The 19,946-nt window shown below is 34.1% G+C and overlaps 1 protein-coding gene across 11 annotated transcripts in view; it reads left to right on the top strand.

The window, feature by feature from the left end:
• GPATCH2 (G-patch domain containing 2) overlaps nt 1–19,946 on the top strand; it is a 306,229-nt gene that overhangs the window by 237,419 nt on the left and 48,864 nt on the right. For all 11 annotated transcript variants that reach the window (XM_007481411.3, XM_056815946.1, XM_056815945.1 and 8 more), the window contains one exon: nt 15,380–15,468. In XM_007481411.3, coding sequence (XP_007481473.1) covers nt 15,380–15,468 — 89 coding nt within the window. The remainder of the gene's footprint in view (nt 1–15,379; nt 15,469–19,946) is intronic.

Raw genomic sequence — 19,946 nt, 5'->3', positions numbered from 1 at the left:
CCTCCTCCCAGACCTTCAGGCTTGAAACCTAGGAGTCATCCTGAATTCCCCACTATCTGTTACTCCGATTCCCCTTATCCAGTTTGTGCCAGGGGCTATTGATTTCACCTTTGCAACATCTCTAGAATATATGCCCTTCTCTCCTTTGACAATGTCAGCCCTTTAGCTGACCTTCACCTCACTCCTGGATTATTACAATGGTGGCTCCACATGCCTCAAGTCTCTCCCCACTCTAATCCATTCTCCATCCAACTATTAATAGAGTTTTCCTAAAACACAGGTCTAATCATTTCATCCCACTCCCAGCCCATACTCAATAAATTCCAGTGGCTTCCTGTTGCTTCCAGGAACAAATATAAAAAGCTCTGTTTAATATCCAAAGCCCTTTATAACCTAACCCCTTCCTGCTTATCCAGTCTTTTTTATACCTTATTCCCCAGCACATACTCTTAAATCCAGTGACATTGACCTCCTTCCTAGTCCACAAACATGTCTTTTCATTGCTCAGCTCCAGACATTTTTTTTTACTTCCATGCCTGGAACACTCTACCTCCTTAACTGGTTTCCCTTAAGTCCCAATTAATATCCTATGTTCTATAGGATGTCTTCCCTAAACCCTCTTAGTTCCAGTGTTTTCCCTCTCAGTTATTTCCTATTTATCCTTTCTATAGCTGACTTTGAATATATATTTGCTTACATGTTGTCTTCCCCTTTAGAATGTAAGTTTCTTTACAGAAAGAACTGTCTTTTGCCCCTTTTTATATTCCTAGGACTTAACACAGTTCCTGGAATGTAAAAGATGCTTATTAAATGTTTATTAAGTGATCAATTGACCAAGACTTAAGTAATCAATATTTTAAAAACCATTATAATAGAACCGTAGGCTCCTTCCCAATGCACAAGTGAATATGCATTCTTTAAAATGGAAAGGAAGAGGAGTCCTTCATACAGTTTGATTTAGAATTTGTCCAAAACAAAGTCTAATGATTTATTTTCCATTCATTATTTCCAAAAATAATCCCTAATAAAAAAGAGATCATAATCTACATAATACTTTTATAGGAGGAGTTAGAAATATTCGAGATATATCTATTCTTAATGATGTATGGAGGGCAACCACTTTTGCTCATAACGCATTCTTTGATACTTCTGTCAGAAAAAGAACACTAGGCTGGCTGGATTGACCAGTGATTTAAATCAATAAATTCCCTATGGTCTTAGAATTCAATATGCCTTTGTAAGATTTTTTTATATTAGATTTGTATATGTGTTCACAGTCAAGTTTTCTCAAGGTTATTAATAGTAGCCAAATAGAATTATATCATCTCAAATGACTTTAATTTTCTAATGATAAAGATGGTAAGGGTGACTTTTAGCTACTCCTGCCATAAGATTCAATTATGGTGTTGTTGCTGATCCACAGAACACTAGGTCTATTACATCTCTCTCTCCCCAAGTTCCATCCAATCTTAGAGCCACTTGGTATATATTTGTTTGCATTTATCTCCTCCATTAGATTGTAAGTTCCTTTAGAGGAGAGGCTGACCTCATATGGTATGTCTGGGAAAGGAAGATGTCTAATCTAAGAAAATAAAAAAGTAGTGAGGGACATTCCTAATTTCAAAAAATGAAAGACCACCTAGGTTGTAAGATGGTTTTCTGACACTAGTTTCTTGAAGGTGTTGGGGAAGCCATGGTTTTTTTTTTTCCCAAACTAAACTGAGCAAGTTAATCTTGTCTCAAATATTTTCGTATGGGAACACATTAAACTTGGCCAGAAACAGCATCCCTAAATTTTAGACTTCACAAATAGAAGACTTGGGCAGGCATAACTTGAGTGCCACTTCTCGTATGGTCAACATATTAATAACCAATGATTTTGCTAAACTTATATCAAAGAGAAGCTCTTTGATTGCTTTCCCATCCATATTTCCAAAATCAAAGTACTGATGGGTGAGATCTGGAAGGTATAATCTACCTATTGTGGTGGAGAGTATACGTGATGTAGTGTGGAGAGGCAAGGAAAATCAAATACAAAATTGAAATGTTTCGTTGTTATTGAAAGGAAAAGGGAAGGAGGTAAGATAACTTTATAGTTGATAAGGATCTTGGTGTCAAAGCAATTTGATAATTCTAAAAATTCTTTTAAGAAGTTTCTTCACCAATATCCAACATTTATTGTGTGACTACTTCATGATAAGAGAGAGAGGGAGATGGCAGCATTGGTACAATGGAAGAAGCAGGTTCAAATGTAAACTAAGTTCAAATATAACTTTTGTTGACTGTTATTTGAGTAACCTTGGAAAAATCACTTAACCTTGACAGGCCTCAGTTTTCTATAAAATAAGAGTTGGATTAGATGACTTCTGAATTCCTATCCATCTCTAGGTCTACAATCCTATGTTCTTATGCTTTCAAGGAGTTTACAATATTGTGAGAGAGAGAAGACCAACATAAAAATTTAGAAATTAAAGAACTACTCAACAGAAACAGAGAAACTATTGTGAGGAAATACCTGATATTGACCTTAATTGTGAAGATAGTAATTATTATAAGATAGAAAAGGTGTCCTGACTTAAGACCCAGGGAAGGCATGATTTGAGAGGTAAGATTTAACATGAGCCTTTGAAGATCAGAGTATAGAAAATATTCCAGATCGGCACTTAATTCTCAGAATGCTAGTACATTTCAAGCAAGCAGAGTAAATCCCCCAAAATAAGCATATGGGGTGGCTAGGTTGCTCAGTGGATAGAGAGCCATTCCTGGAGATAAGGTCATAGGTTCACATTTGACTCCAGACACTTCCTAGCTGTGTGATGCTGAACAAGTTACTTAACCCCCATTGCCTAGCCCTTGCCACTCTTCTGCCTTGGAACCAATACACAGTATTAATTCTAAGGCAGATGATAAGTTTTTTTAAAGTATATAATGTGAGTTTATTGATATGATATTAATTCATGCTAATATATTGATTACTAAATGTATGTGGTATTCAAGTATAAGGTCAAATCAGAATATGTTGAACAAACCTGAATAGTTATATTAATACCACTGTAAACTTATTTAATTGAAGTACCCCAAATAGCTTTTTAGAAACCCTGTAGAGTAATTTTCTATATAAAAAAAATGAAAATTTTTCCAGATGTCAGAGTCACCTCACTTACAAAATTCTAATTACTGGCTGAAATGCATGAAGCGATCACCACCACCATTCAAGAATCATTTGTGTAACATCATAAAGAGGAACAAAGTATAAGCTGGCAAATGGCTTGACACATTACAAGTGCAAAGAGGAAAAGCCTTGAATGAGCTGTTCAGGGAGATGAGGTGTATGTTTATTAACATTTCAAAGCATGATAAAATTAGAGCAGAACAGTCACTTCGAGTCTCAGATAAGACTGAGCACGCAGTACGTGAGGAAGCAGATACTTCTCAAAGCAAGAAGCACACTGAAGCAACAGAAGAAAATGTTTGGTAATGAGCTCATGGTAGAGTACTAATGTGAATACTGTTTTCAAGGATTTGATGGACTTTTTAGTAAGAGCTGTTGTCTTTTCATAGAGGATTAGAAATAAAAATGGGCATTTAATTCTTCAATGCTGGCACATTTCAAGCAAATAGAGTATATCACTAAAGATAAATTTGGCTTTTCTATTAAATGCCAAAAGAAAAAGATACCCTAAAGCAATCATAATTATCCCCACTTCATCACAGCCTTTGATAAATAAAAATATAACAGTAACTATCATTTTTGAGTATTTATCAAATACTTTGTTTTCATATAACATTTTTCTGTGCAGTATTCAAAACATCACACAATTATAACCTTTCCAGGAGTTTATCATCTGAGATGGACCACGGTGAGACATTTTTCTGTGCAGTATTCAAAACATCACACAATTATAACCTTTCCAGGAGTTTATCATCTGAGATGGACCACGGTGACATATAAAACATGACAAGGACCTATGAAGATATCTATCAGTGAGAAACAATGAATAAATAAAATGCAAAGTGAAGTTATGTATTTACATTATCTGTAGAACCCTTTCTGGCCTCATTTTATTCCCCAAATTCCATTCTATTGTTGGAAGGTTCCCATAAAAGCTGAGTCCACTTCTTCCTTCAGGATTCTGTCCCTGAGTAACCCTGAGATTCTGGGTTTACCCCTGTGCAGTTTTTTAAATTTTTGTTTAATCAAATAAATGTAAGGGATTTTATTTATTTGAAAAAATGCCTAATATTCACAAGCTCACCAATACCAATCAATAGTTAACAATCAGCTTTTACCAGAAAGTATTTACTATAATAGCAGAGACAGAAATTACAAAAACACTCTCTCAAATGAAGAACATACTAACCCTTCTACCTTTAGCCTCTGGGAAGAATGAGCTCATACATAAAGCACAAAAGCATACATGTAGGGAATAAATGGGACTAAAGGTTACTCCTGAGACAAAGATTCCTTTTCTATCTTCATAAAGTGCTCACCAGTTTCAAATCCAAGGTATCAATTGCTCACATGCTCAGCTAGGCCTTCTTTCTGAGATGCAGTGTCTTAGCTGATGTGTCATTCCAGGACTGATATGGATTAAGCAAGTTACTCAACTGCTGTGCTGGCTCCATGTCAGACTAAGCTATGGCTGCTTTCAGTTGTAGTGGTCTCTGCTACCAGCCTAGTCACTGAAGAGACCATTAATAGCTCTTTGGAAGCGCACAAGGTCATAATATGATAAATGCCATCACCAGATATGCACGTAAAACCTGGATATAATAAACATAAGCCAAGCAAAAGAAATAGAATCACTCTGCATTTACAAATATATGGTGGCTAAGTTGTGATTGACCCTCTGCCACCTCGCAGCTTACAGCAATGCGCTAAATGTTTGTATGCATCCTCTGTTTGGCTCAGCCTCTCCTGCTTAGTCCTTCCAGTTAACGTTTATATGGTGCCTATTACATACCAAGCAACTTAATAAACATTTTACAGATGAGGAAACTGGGATAGAGGTTAAGTGATTTGCCCAGAGTCACAAATCAGTAAGTAACTGAAGCTGGGACATTGCACGTGGTCTGTAAAAACAAAGTCAACCAGTATTAAGCACCTATTATGTACCAGGCATTGTGGTAAGTACTGAGGATATGAAGAAAGTCTTAATAATCCCTGCCCTCAAGAAACTAACAGTCTAATGAGGGAGATAGCATACTATGTGCAAACAATATATCCACAGAATGAATTAGAAATCATCTCAGAGGAAAGGCCCTACCTTTTAAGAGGACCAAGAAAAGGCTTCTTCCAGGTCAGATTTGAGATTTGAAGGAAACCAGGAGACTGAGGTCAGGAAAGAGAATTCTAGGTATAGGGACCAGCTAGTGACAATGCATGATTTTAGCTGATGGAATATCTTAAGTGAAGAACAACAATGAAATTAGAACCACTGGATTTTAAAGCATGGCGAGGAAAAGAAGGTGTCAAAAGATGGGAAATGGGGGAGAACGGGGGTTATGAAGAGTTTTAAAAGCCAAATCCTGAAGGAAATAAAGAACTCCTTCATTTGTTCAGAACTGCCCTATAGGAAATTACTTTGATAGCTTATTGGAGGATGGATTGAAGTGTAAAGAGACTTGAGATAGGGAGGCCAAGCACAAATTTACTTAAGTTGTCCAGTTAAGAGGTAATAAAGGCCTGCCCCAGAGTACTCACTGTTAAAGAGGAGAGAAAGATTAAAAGAACTATTGCAAAGGTCAAATTGACAAAACTTGGCAACAGATTGGATATGGGGAGTGACGATAACGATTTAAGGATGAAATCTAGATTGTAAACCTGAAGAACTGGAAATTGGTGTCCTTAATAATAACAACAATTAAAACAATAATGAAGTTAATAAGGAGTAAGGGTTGAAAAAGTAGGGAGGGATGAATGAGTTCAGTTTTTATTTTTCTTCAGTCCTTTTCAAAGCCATATGATATAATGATGATGAATGAAAGGAGAAGGTTTTGTAACTTCAAGACATTTGAAAAGCAACGATGTTTAAGGGAATGTGAATATGCCATTATAGTTTGCGCGTGAACGCCAACACCAGGCCACTACCGCGCCTCCCGTAACAACTGGCGTCCCATGCCCCATGTGCCACAAACTGTGCGCCTCAGCCTTTGGACTTCAAAGCCACACGAGGGTACATCAATAGAATATAATGCACAAAGACAATTGTCATTCTCGGTCACCAAGAGACTACCACTATATCTCAGTAACATTTTACCACTTAATCAGGACTTTCTATGTGTTTTTGTTTTCCCCAGGAAAGTTCATTAACTTTAAGAAGTTTGAAAACCTTGATCACACACACACACACACACACACACACACACACACACACATGCATGCACACGCACACGCACACGCACACATCCCACATCCATCTCATTGGTCAACTAGCACTTAGTCTTAATATACAATATATAAAAGCATAGAACACTTAATCTGCTGGTCACATGTTTACATTTTCATTCAAAATAAGTAAGTACACTTAGCATTGAACACCCACCCTACATATACCTCCAATAGGTCATCATCATAAGTAGTGGGCCTTGTTCCATTCTCTACAAGATTATAGGTTAGGGTCTACTGAATTTTGTTCAGCCTATTACAGTGGCTCAGATCCTAGGCCGCTATAAATTTGCCCTGCATTGCCTAAATTATAGCACCATCCATCCAAGTATGGGGTGAGAGGTGCCTATGACTGAGCTGTCCCTACTTAACATTTATAGTCTCACTGAAAACAATTCATTTAGAGTTATGTTATGAAGCAACCAGTTCTGACTGTTTAATTTACCAACGTTAAATTGCATTCTCACAGTTTTTAACAGAATAGCTATGCCTTTTAGTTGTTTCATTTAATGTTTGGAGACAGACTGCCACAGAGACATGGGGTAGGTGGGTGGGCAGGAGGGAATCAATCTTGACCTACGAGAGCAGGTTCACACCAGTCTGGCGTTTGCAGCCCCCTTACTTTCCTCTGCCACAACTTTGCTGTGCTGATGACACTTGCAGGCCTTCTTCATTGCTGAGCAGCTGATGCCCTGTCCAGCCTTATATGTTTCTAACTGACAGTGAGTATTCTTGCCAAACGCCAGGGACCAGAGTCACATCTGTTTGTCTCTCCTCTGGAGCTTGTCAGAGGCTGCTTGGGAACACATTTTATCCAGAGGGCAGCTTTAACTAGGCCTAATACTCTGAAAAGCCTCTATTTGTAAATGCATACAGTGAGGCGACAAGTTCCTGTTGTCTTTCCTTTAAAATTATTCCATCTGACACTGCCTGCCCCAGTCCCTGTCAGCTCTACGTCAAAAGCCAAGTTTTCAGGCAAGGTGGTCTTAACGAGTTTTTATTTTTTCCACTCCTGATAAAATGCCTAGCTTCCCAGCACATCACTATTTATAATGATAGCTTGCAGCAAGCCATGAATAAGCGGAGATGAATCTATGTGGTTCTTAAAAAAGAAAAAAAATGGTTTTGAGCATGTTCTTTTCTAGTGTTGTCTTTTGATTTTAATATTAAGAAGCAGGTTTTGGAATTCAACCATGATTCAAGGGTCAGCATTACACCTGCTCCCCCATTATTTCATTAGCAAAATTCTCGGATGTAATTCCTACATGTCCAAGTTTAGGTTTAAAGTTACAGCCAAATGAAGATGCCTCGTTCATGTAACTAGGTTAGTTTTTGTCCTCCTTTCTTCTTAAAGGCACATGCTTATTCTCACTTAATGAGGACTGCAAAAACATGTGAAATAAATCCTTTGCTTTTGCTTCCTCAATCAGGATGATTGAAAGGAGAAGGTTTTGTGGCTTAGAGAAGTTTGGAGAGCAATGAGGTTTTAGGGGATGTGTCTGTGTCATTAATAGTCATATATGTCAATACCATTTTACCCCTTAATCAGAGCTTTGGCTGTTTGCACTCTTATAAATGCATTGATCTAGTATTATTTCTAGTTTCATACAGGAAGAATCTCATCTAATTTTTAATAATATTGGGTCTGTTCATTTACAGTACAAATTATAGTTTTCCATTTCAATACCATAGGAAAAAGATATCCACTATCACCTTGACCAGTGATCTAAAGTGTACTGCTTTTCAAAGACAAATGATTCATTTATGTTGAAGGAACAAGGCTGCCTTTCAGACATTCATTGATTTTAAATTAAAAAGTAACTGCTATGTTCTACATGAAGGGTGACAACAATAACAAAGTAGTTCTTACTTAGTGTTATTTGTTACAACTCTATTAGGGGTGCCTCAAGGAAGAAGGGGGGTGGGGACTGAGTCTGGAGTACCTTAATCTTATTGATCAATAATCCAGATATCTCAATGCAGTGTAACAGATAATCAATTCTTGGTAAAATTACTCAAACACAGCCAGAGCTGTTACTCCTATGTCTTGGGTCTTCAAGTTCAGCTGGCTACTTTATTTATTTCTATCTTTCATCTTTTCTTGCATTCTTTTCCAGTACCCTTGCATGGCAATATTGCAAGGAAAATCAACCAAATATTATTCTTTCTTTCTTTCTCCCTTTTCTTTCTTCCTTCTTTTCTTTCTTCCTTCTTTTCCTTCCTTTTTGGACAAGCATCCTTAGAAGTTGCTGCTGTTGTTTTTGCAAGCCTAGGAAATATAGATGGGATATATTTGGATATACAAAAACTTGTCAGAGGCAAGGATACATCTCTCCTCCCTTTTCACTATCATCACATCTTGCAAGCCACATTTTAACAGACTTCATTAATTAAAATGATTTCGTTTTCAATTTCTGATCATTTAGACTACAAAGCAGAAGTACATACATCTTTATAGTATCTAAACATCATATGTAATATAAGTATAAATAAAAATATAAATATAAAAATCATATGTAATATAAAGTTAATGGTGAAAACAAAATGTTTGCTTAAAACAGCAATGTTCCCCCACTTCATAAAATTTATTTTTTAAACAATATTATATAGGGAAAAGTCAGTAATGTTCAAGCTGATGTTCAGTGTATGCTAATTGTAAATCATCCTTTTTTTCATTAAAGGAGACCTCTACTGGGCAATACTTCACTAGCAACTAGATTGAGTAATTTTTAAAATAACAAAGCTAATTTTTGTTCAAATTTTTATTAATTCAAACTAACTTTTTCCCCACATTGTCCAACTTAGTGAACCTTTCCTTTGTGTTTTTCCCTAAGTACATGTACTTGAAGGTTTGAAATATATTGTTTTCCTGTCTAGACTGTTTTTCTAGGATAGATGCAGAATATTATGATCACTTTGTGTAACTCAGAGTAGTTAGTAAAGTTAGTACCTTAAGCCCCTGCCATATTCATGTTTTGAATGCTTGTTGTATGAATGAATTCATGAATAAATATGTCCATATGCCTAGAAAAAGGGACTCAACAACCACATCTTAATAAATTGACTTCCAGTTTCTTAAAAAGACTCATTTTTAAAATTCAGACTCATTTTTAAAATTCAGTTTATAGCCTCATTTTAGTTTTTTTTTTGTTAATAAACTAATTTATGATATTTTTACAACAAAAAGACTTGTACTCATTCATTTTTTGAGATTTAAGCTAAGTATCACATGACCTGAGATATCAGCATGACTACTTAAAAACTGAAAAATTCAGAATTTGTTGTTGTTTTTTTATCACTTCATGTAAGGCATCTCTCTCAGATGGAAAATTAATGAAATAACCTTTTTGAGTTTAGATTTCCTTTTTTTTGTTATTTAACCAAATTGGGCAGTTGTTTTTAGTACTATATAGACATAGCCTTAAACTTCTTTTTGAAGCACATTTAAAGTTGGATGGAACCATAATGATTCTTGAGTCCAGGGGTTCTTAATTTATTGTCTATGAACTGTTTTTTTTAAAATCCTTTCCTTCCTAGAATTGATACTAAGTATTGGTTTTGAGGCAGAAAAGTGGTAATGGCTGGAAAGTTGGAGTTGTGACTTGTCTGGAGTCACACAGCTAGGAAGTATCTGAGACCAGATTTGAACCTAAGACCTCTCATCTCCAGGTTTGGAGAGTTTTTTGTTTTTTTTTTAATCCACTGAGCCACCTACCTGCCCCTACGTTCATTCTTAATCCAAAGTCATTGTAAACAATACTATTCTCTGGTCAATAAAAATCATCGATTCAGAAGTCATTTGGGCTTCTGCCTACCTCATAGAAGGTTGTCCTTAAATTTCAAGTAGAGAAAATTCTTGTTTAGGACTGGGTTCAACATCCTTTTTATCTCTGAAATCCTGTTTCTGTACTCATGAAGTAAACATAAATTACTATGATTTTGCAAAATGAGGATACTTTATTGGCAAAAACCCAGAGAAATGGAACCCTCATTTTTAATGAAGGAAACTCCAAAACCATCTAAATTTTGTGCTCAGAATACTTATTAATTTCTTCCTTAAAATCTAATTTTATTCATTATGTAATTTGCATGCTTTTTAATGTTTTATTCTTTCTTTTTTTGAGAGAATATTTTTTACAAAGGGTGTTATTTCATACAGATGAAAAAGATGCAATCCAGACACTATTGCCTTTTCCATTACAGTAAGAGCTAACATAGCACAAAGTGAAGTGGCAATTTGAATAATTCATTTAATATGATCAACAAACTCCTTTTTTTCCAATTTTTCAGTTTGACTATCTATACATTTAGATTTTCCATATACGTAATAAATCTTCCCCTTATGGACACAATCTAAAGAATACCCTAATAATGTGATAATGTTATTGCACATTTCAGTCTGTCAATAAACATTTATTAAGTACCTATTATGTGCCAGACACTGTACTAAGCACTGAGGATACAAAAAGAGTCAACAAATAGGCCCTATCTTGTAGAAACTCATTATCCAAGCAAATATATACAGAAAACAGGACATCATTAATAGAAGAAAGGCATTAGAATTGACAAGGGTTAGGAAAGAAGTTAGAAAATTCATTATGAGTTAATTACTTCCAACTAATTTGTCATTATTTTTACTATTAAGGCAATACAGTCCAAAATTCAACCTGAATCTCTCAGTATTTTGAGCCCATTTCCTCTAGATCAGTTCATTGTAGAGATAGAAATTAACTCAACATATTTTTGTTTGCAATATCTTCATATATATTTGGATAGTTTTTAATTTTCCCCTTAACTTTTTTCTTTTGAGCAGTTTTTTTTCCCAAATTGTTTACCGTGGAAATTGAGAGCTCCCACAAACACTGCTTTGAGTTTTTTGCAATCAAGTGTGATCCTTTTGCAAAAGTGTGGCAATTTGTGTTTACTTTGTGATCAAAGAACATGGAATCAGTATCTGTCTATTACAATAAATACTTATACAAGAATCTCCTATAACATACTTAAGAATGTACATCTAGCCTTTTACCTAAAAACTGCTAGTAAGAGAGGATCCATAACTTTCTAAAACAACCATTGCATTTTTGGATACCTGATTATTAGGGAAGACAATATAATATAGTAGCTAGAATGATGACTTAGTCATCAGTAAGGCCTACGTTCAAGTCACTTTATTCTCAGTACCCTAGACAACTCTCTGAGACTCTCATTTTCTGAGGAGTTACTAGTCTGTATTGGTGGTTTCCAAACCATAACTACTCTCATACAGATAAAATTGAAGATCTGTACCCTATTACTCAGTAAAATTAGAAGAAAGATTTTCATTATTTCAAAGCTAAGCCTTTCTCACTACTGCTCCCACCCTGTTATTTCTTCTAGAGCAAAGCTGAAACTGCTCTACTCACCTAATAACCCTATCAAAAAACAAAGAAAGAAAGAAAGAATTGAAAAGAAATTATTCTTCACAGGGGGCTTAGCTTGTTGATATATCTAAATATATACATATGTGGAGAAAATATTATATATATATATACAAATATGTACATTATATCTAATAAATAGATCATGTGTATATATGTAATATACAGGTATGCATGATATAATATACATATCTATTATACATTTCTAGCTCTACATAGAAAGAGATGATGGTTTCAACATTTTCCCCATGTAATCCTATATATTTTATTTTTTGCATTTGAAAACATTATGAGGAGGCCATGACCTTAACTAGAGTGCCAAATGGGTCCATGGCACATGCACACATACACACACATACACACACACACACACACACACACACAAGGTTAAGGTGGTCTCGAGGCAGCTAGATATCACAATGGCTAGAACTTTAGAACTGGAGTTGGAAGGACCTGTACTCAAATGTAACCTCAAACACTTCCCTTCCTAGCTACAAGTCATTTAACCCCCATTGCCTAGGCCTTGCTGCTCTGTGTCTCAAAATTGCTACTAAGACAGAAGGTCTAATAAAAAAGAGGAACCAATGCTAGCACAACCTGCTCTTAATGAAACCTGGTTCTTTGTAGCACTTTCTTTTGTAGTAGTTCACTAACCCTTCCTTAGATGATCTCTTATAGAATTATGCAAGGAATCAAAGGCAAGCTTACTAGCCTCTACATGCAGAATCTACTCTCTTGCCTTTCTTCAAGTCCAGTGGCACCTTTCCCATTCTTTGATCTTCAGTAAATCAGTGATAATGACAGCAGTCACATTTGTCACTTCTTTCTATCCCTTAATGCCTTGAACTGATCGAGGGCAGTTAGGTAACTTCTTTTTATCTCCCAAGACTATTAGCCTTAGCAGAGGAATTGGAAGCAAAATAAGAAATCAGTAGCTTCATCTTCTCCCTTCTCCTTGGCATTTGTTATCCCACCAACTCAGAGCAAGAGTACTAGCTCTACATTGTCCCTCCCCTTTTTACCAGCGTAACATTTTTTTAAACCTGTACTTTCCATCTTAGAATGGATACTGAATATCATTTCCAAGGCAGAAGAGCCATAAGTGCTAGGTATTTGGGGTTAAGTGATTTGCCCAGTCACACAACTAGAAAGTATCCGACACTAGATTTAAACCCAGGACCCTGGCCCCAGGTCCCAAGGCCTGGCACTGTATCCACCAAGCTACCTAGCTGCAACTTTTTTAAACTCCTTTTTCTTGCCTCTTGGCAGTGTCAGCTCAGTCTGAACTTCAGTGTTCCTGACATTATACTTATTAGACACTGTAATCTTTTTGTATTCATCTTTCAAAAAAATTTCTTACATAAACACACACACACACACACACACACACACACACACTGAGTTGACTAGCCTGTGATGAGCTTTTCAGATGGGAAAATAGGTAATAACCCCAAATCAATTAAGTAATCAATACTTATTAAGCATTTCCTATGTGCTAGGCACGATGAATATAAAGAAATAAACCAACCCTACTCTAGATACTCTTATTATATCAGGAAAGATAGCATGTTTAAAACTACATAAAAATAAATACAAGATGATTTTCTGTAAAAGAGAGGGCACCAGCAATTCTGAAGTTCAAAAAATATCTCCATTTTATGAATTGTCACGCAAGCTGTTTTGGAAGAAACAAGAGATCCTTAAAACCAGAGGAGGAGATTCTAGGAAAACAGGATAGTCAGCATAAAGACAGAGATAAGAGATAGAATAGTTGTATATGGGAAGAATGGCAAGGCCAGCCCATCTAGGCTGTGATTTATATATCTGTATACATATATGAAGTTGGAAAGTCAATTTGGGCACAAATTGTAACAAGTTTTAAAAGATAAACAGAAGAGTTTACATTTGATCCTAGAGGCAAAAGGGAGTCATTGGAATGTATCAAGTAGGGAATTGTACGGTTAAAGGTACACTGTAGGAAAATCACTTTGGCAACTATATAAAGTATAGATTGACAAAGAGAGAGACATGAGATTTGAGCAGGAGTTGATGAGGCCTAACCTATAGTGCTGATTGTATGAATAGAGGTAAAGGGACAGATGAGAGAGATTTGGAGGCTGTGCTTTGGAATAAATTGAGGATTCCAAATCTTTAAAAAACTAGAACCCATTCTATATCAAATTATCCTTTAATATTAATTTTAATTAATTTTTCTAGATCCTTTGTCTTTTTTATCTGTAAATTAATCTTTCCCAGCTTCTCTACATTCCTCTTTAAACAGATCCAGTCAATAAATTAACAAGAATTTCTGAAGCATCTACGAAGTGCCAGACACTTTGCTAATCCTTCTAAAATTTCCTTCTTTTCTATCAGCTAAGCGACTTAGTGGGTAGAGCACTGGTCCTAGAGTCAGGAATATCTGAGTTCAAATCCAGCAGACACATTTTAACTGCATGATGCTGGGGAAGTCACTTGACTTGTTTGCCTCAGTTAGCTCATCTTTAAAGTGAGGGTAATGATGTCACCTACTTACTAGGACTATTGTGAGGATTAAATGAGATAATAATTTCAAGTATCTGACATATCGTAAGCACTATATAACTGTCAGTATTATAATTATTTCAATATTGTATATGTACTTAGTTATTTACATGTTATCCCCACATTAGAGTATATGCTCCTTGAGATTAAGGTCTGTTAATTGGCTTTTTTGTATTCTCAGTGCTTAGCACAGTGCTTAAAACATGTAAGCATTTAATAAAATTTTGTTGACTAAGTAAGCCCCAAATATGCAAAGACAAAAATGAAAAAAATAATATTTTTAAGTTCTAGAAGTGTCTAGAAGTATTCTGTACATAGTAGACAATTTAATATTTTTTTAAATTGAATTGAAAGCATAAAGACCAAAATATGACATCATAATCTAATACTGCTAGTTTCTTGGCTAGTGCCCATTTTTATCTTAACCCAGGTTCATCAGTATTATCCTGAAAACAATACCAATAACACTGACATTCAACTTATATTCCCTTACCCAGCCAATGAGCAATTAATTTAAGGCTTTTCCTAGTTTGGATTATAAGAGGGAGTACTACAATTTTCCCTATGTCTCTTTCAGCTGTTTTAAAAGAATTCCCTATTGCATAATATCCTAAAAGAAATTGATCATGCTTTTCCTGTAATAAATGTTGTTCTGACAGTAAGGCATTAGTAACCAATTGATAACCTAGCAACAATATTGTGATCTCTTTAGATAATTAATCTTAGCTATTTTCCTGTCAGAAGCAACAGTGTTTGATTTTATGTTAAGCTAGAAAGATTGCCAGTTTTGAAAATTAAAAAGCATTCCTTTTATATTATTCATTCCAGTAACAATTTATGATGGCGCATTTAGCTGCTGAACGCTTGTCAACAAACGTAATTATGTTTCGATATAAACAAGATTGGTGACTTTACTATGCAGCTTCATCTTTGTTGAGAATGTTTTGATTTAGGTTCAGATTATACAAGCTGTGTATTTATGTGTCATATTTTTCTTCCTTTGTTAATAGTTTTCTCTGATAATTACTTATAGACAAACAAGTATGCATTTAGGATCCTTGTGCATGGGAGATATCAAAAGGAGAAGAAAGGCTGCACCCTTGCCGGGACCTCCTGGAACAGGTAAAATAATTTTTTTTTAAGATCTCAAATATTTAAAGGTTATACAGTTGCAAGAATCAAAATATAGTCAATTCTCAGTTGCCTACACTGGAGGAACAGCAAATATGCAGCAAAGCACGAGTAATCACAAATAATAATACTAAAATTCTTTTACATTTTATTTTAAGATGTGTTTGGTAAACTTTAATCACCATAACTTTCTCCAGTTAATCCCTGAATAATAGATCAATAAACATTTACTGAGTAGTATACATATTAGATATCTTAGTAGATGCTATGGTAGAAAAAAAGCCCTCTCCCTCTAAGAGTTTGTTATCTAAATGGAAATATAAAACTTAAACATAAATAATTAAATAATAGTAAATACAACTATCTATCACAATACAAAATACAAGATATCCTGGATTAGTAAAGAATACTGGATTATGAGTCTAGAAATCTAGATTCTAGTTACGACCCTGAAATTAGTAGATTCAGATTCCTCATTTATAAAGTAAAAAGGTTTATACAATAGGTGACCTCATAAAGTCTTTTTCAACTCCAAACTTCTATTTTCATACAAATGAATAATATAGACAATAGATTTCAAAGGAAGGAGAAATTATTATGGACCAGGATGTCCTAATGGAAAATGGCAGGATTTGAGATGGCCTTAAAAGAGGAGAACCTGTTTTGTAAGGCCAGATCCCACATTAAATTATAAATGGTAGATTCAAAAAACATATTAGATACAAGTGGAAGTTAACCTAGCACTATAGTTTCCTGAAAGTTTACCATTGACATATGAATTTACATAGGAATAATCAAAAGTTAACCATAATATACTTGCAACACAGAAAAGTACAGATCTAAGAAAATGCCCTTAAATCAGACATTCAATTAATGGTAAAGAAAATCTGTTGCTTATTTACAACCTTTCTAATAATCCACCCTCTTTTTGCCTTTATTTTTATTTTGGAGGTAGGATCCTTAAAGAAAAACATCATTTTACCCCAGGATTATCAGTTCAATTCAACAAATATTGATTAGGTAATCACTACATACAAGGTTCTCGGCAGTCCCCAAAGTAATATTCATAGCAGCTCAGTAGGAATAAATAGTGATATTCTTCTTAGAAATTTTACCCAGAACCACTAGAAAATAAAAAATGGGAAGCATAAAAATCTCAATTTATAACTGCATATTATACACTAGAGAATATTTTTTTAAAAATAACTGGAATATAACTTTAAAATTGGTATAGCCCAGTGTAAAATTATTACTAAAGAATCTAAGAAAAATGTAGTGTTTTATTTTTATCTTTTTATTATAGGCTCTGTATTTAAGAGATCCCATATCAATCAGTTATTTATTCAGGAGAAAAACATGTCAGTGTATACATATGTGTTATTTTTTTCTGTTTGTGATGATTGTAGTCACTATATATATACCTATACATGTACATACATACATGCATATGGAGAGAAATATAAAACTAAATATTATGAAATCACCAAATTTTAGATCTGGGTGACTTTTTTAAAAATCATTTAGTTTCACTCCTATAGAAATTGGAGTTTGCCAAAATATAGTGACTTTTCTAAGGTCATGGATTTGTTATTGATAGATTCAAGATATAGTGCCAGATTTCCTCCACAAGGATACTTCATATTTGCCTCAGTATACACAAATATGCTACAATTTAATTCAATTTTTTAAAAAATTATTAATGTGCTGTTCTGCACTTTGATAGCCACATAATAGAAGCAATATCTTCATAAACAATCTTGCCAATTCAAATAATTCTTTGGGTCAGTATTCTGCAGAATAGGTTCATATTCTTATTCCAGGTGAATAGTACCCTAAATTCCTTTATATTTCTATGTTGCAAATATTAGTGGCAGAAGCAGACCAACAATCTCAGGATTGCTAACACACCTCAGTGGCAGCAAATAAGAAGAAGAATCCCTATGTCAAGTCCAAAGACTGAACATGTGTGAAGGGAGAAAGAAAAAACCTAATAGTAGAGGAGTGGTTGATGTAATTATTTCTACAAGGTGGCTCCAACTTCATACTCATTAGCAGCAGAAGATACCAATTGTAAAGAATTGTGGGCATAAATATTAAACTTTAGCGTAAAAATCTGCTTTATTCCTTTTTATAACTTGCTTACAGCATTTTTAACATGTAGTTTAGAAGTTAACTCTTGCAAATCCAACTTTTGATAAAATTATTGGATGTCTTGCATATCTCTTAGGCATCTTGATTTAATTTAAATCAAGTAATTTAGATATTCTTTTAAATTCTTCCCAAAAAAGCATAGTAGGGGAAAATGTGTTAAAAAATTTTTTTCAGGTCATATGTTTAAATTTACATCTAACCATTCACATTTTTGCTCTGAGTAGAATCAAACCAGTATGAAATATCAAAAGGGAAGAGAGTGAATTATTTAAAAGTACTCCATTTTAAGTAGTGGATAATATCTCCTAATGCCACTGAATCAAATCACAGATGAAGATAATTATCTAAAGTCAGGTGAGAAATGCTTTTGCATGAATACATTTTGAAAAAAGCATTGGTGGTTATAAAGATTAGCTCTATTTCTTTGTCTCCTACTTCCTATAATTGTGATTTTTAAATTCCAGAATGATACGGTATCTGGTTTCTGTCAGACAAAGCATAATATTCCAGATACCTTTTTGTAAAGAACAAAAATCACATTAGCATGGTGGGAAAATCTACATTTTGGTTTTTTTTTTTAAGTGAATATGCATTTTATGAACTTTTCCTCCCTTAAAAAACCTGGATATATTCAGTCTTTATAGTGTCTCATTTTTCATTAATCTTAAGCTAAAAAATAGCCACAAGAATATCTTTTTCAGTTGAATTAGGAAGTAAAAGTTAAAAGATTTGACAGCCTGCCTGTAGATTGATAATCAACTCAGATTTTATGTCTGAAATACCATGCAGTCAAACAAAGTGGTATAAAAGCATTTACCATAAGATTGGTTAGAAAATCTGTCATTGGGTAGTTTAGCTTCATAATCCTAAACTGTGTATTTGGACAAAATTGTATAGCTCTAAAGATAGAAAGTGGTGCTTGGCACATACAAATGCTGTTCATCAAAAGTAAAATTTACAATATTGTATTGTTATTATCCTGCTACAATATGTTGTCATTTAAAAAAAAAATAAATGCTTTTGCAACTATAGCTAAACATGACTCCAGAAACTGTATGAGGCTCTAGCCTAGCTGGCCATGTTATTGGTTAAACATTTATTAATTGTGACAAGAACACCAAATTTATTTCAGTTCTCTCCCTTATTTACTGCTCTTTCACCTTTGTATTTTGTATTGACAAAGGAAAATGAATATTGATAAGTTAACTATTGATTTCTAAATTTATTGCTTGTTCTCTGCCTTATTCAAAGTCACAAACTCAAGGATGGTGTGTATATTAGTAACACAAAGGATGTAGATTTACTGTTATAAAATTGAGAACTATCAAAGCAAGAAAGTTTACCAGTAAAATGCATTTTTATAGTTGGGAAAATGTCATCTGTAAAGGTAAAGAAAAGCAATGAACAAAATATAAATACAATTAACTTCCCTTTTATTTAAAAGCTAATCCATAGCAAGAGTAATGTATTTTAACAGCATCTTGTATTTTTAGTAAAATATCTTTTGGGGATGTGAAATTGAATTCATTGGCTGGGAGAGAAGGATGTTGATCTTGTCTATAGTAGCTGTTGAGAACTTGTTTCACCTGCTGAAATAAATACGTTTGGGGAGCCACTGTTATTAGCAAATTTTTGTTATTTGGTTTCTGTTGTATAAGCAATGAAACATTGTTATAGTAGAAATATTAATCATGGTCAACCTTTTTTCTAAACATTTTCAGTTATTAAATTGGTGTCCATTAAAGCAGAATTCTGTTAATAGAGATACCTGCCTTTGAGAATTGCCATGTGACTTCTCTAAATATTTAACTGTCCTTGTGGAGAGGGTTTCATTTCAGTTGCTGAGTGTTCTAAGAGAAGAAAGGGATGACATTATAAACTTTTTCTTCTATTCCTACTTTAGATTACATTACAAAATGCTCTTTGTAAGTAACAGTTTAAAACTTTTTTACAAATATGTTCTTTTAAATGATGACTCACTGAAGCACAAAATCAAAAATTCTCTTTTACTATCAAGTTCCTAATACATTTTGAATTTAAGTGCTCCAATAATTCAAATTTACATTATAAATTGGTATTTTGTTTCTTTTATTGCTAGACATATGATCATAAGGCAACAACAGAAATCGCTTCTGTGCCAAGGTTTAATGTATGCAAAGACTCCAGGATTCTTTTTTTTAATCCTATTATTAATTTGGGGATGGGAATAATATGTGGCTTGTTTAATATGGAATTGGAATATATGTAATAATTCAGTTCATGAATCTTGTCTCCAAAAAGGTACTAAATCAGCTTTTAACCATACTTTTTTTTTCTTT

The sequence above is a fragment of the Monodelphis domestica genome, chromosome 2 (assembly GCF_027887165.1).
Source record: "Monodelphis domestica isolate mMonDom1 chromosome 2, mMonDom1.pri, whole genome shotgun sequence".
In the NCBI taxonomy this organism is placed as follows: domain Eukaryota; kingdom Metazoa; phylum Chordata; class Mammalia; order Didelphimorphia; family Didelphidae; genus Monodelphis; species Monodelphis domestica.
The sequence above is the reverse complement of the archived record's forward strand: the minus strand, read 5'-3'. Positions and strand labels throughout refer to the sequence as shown.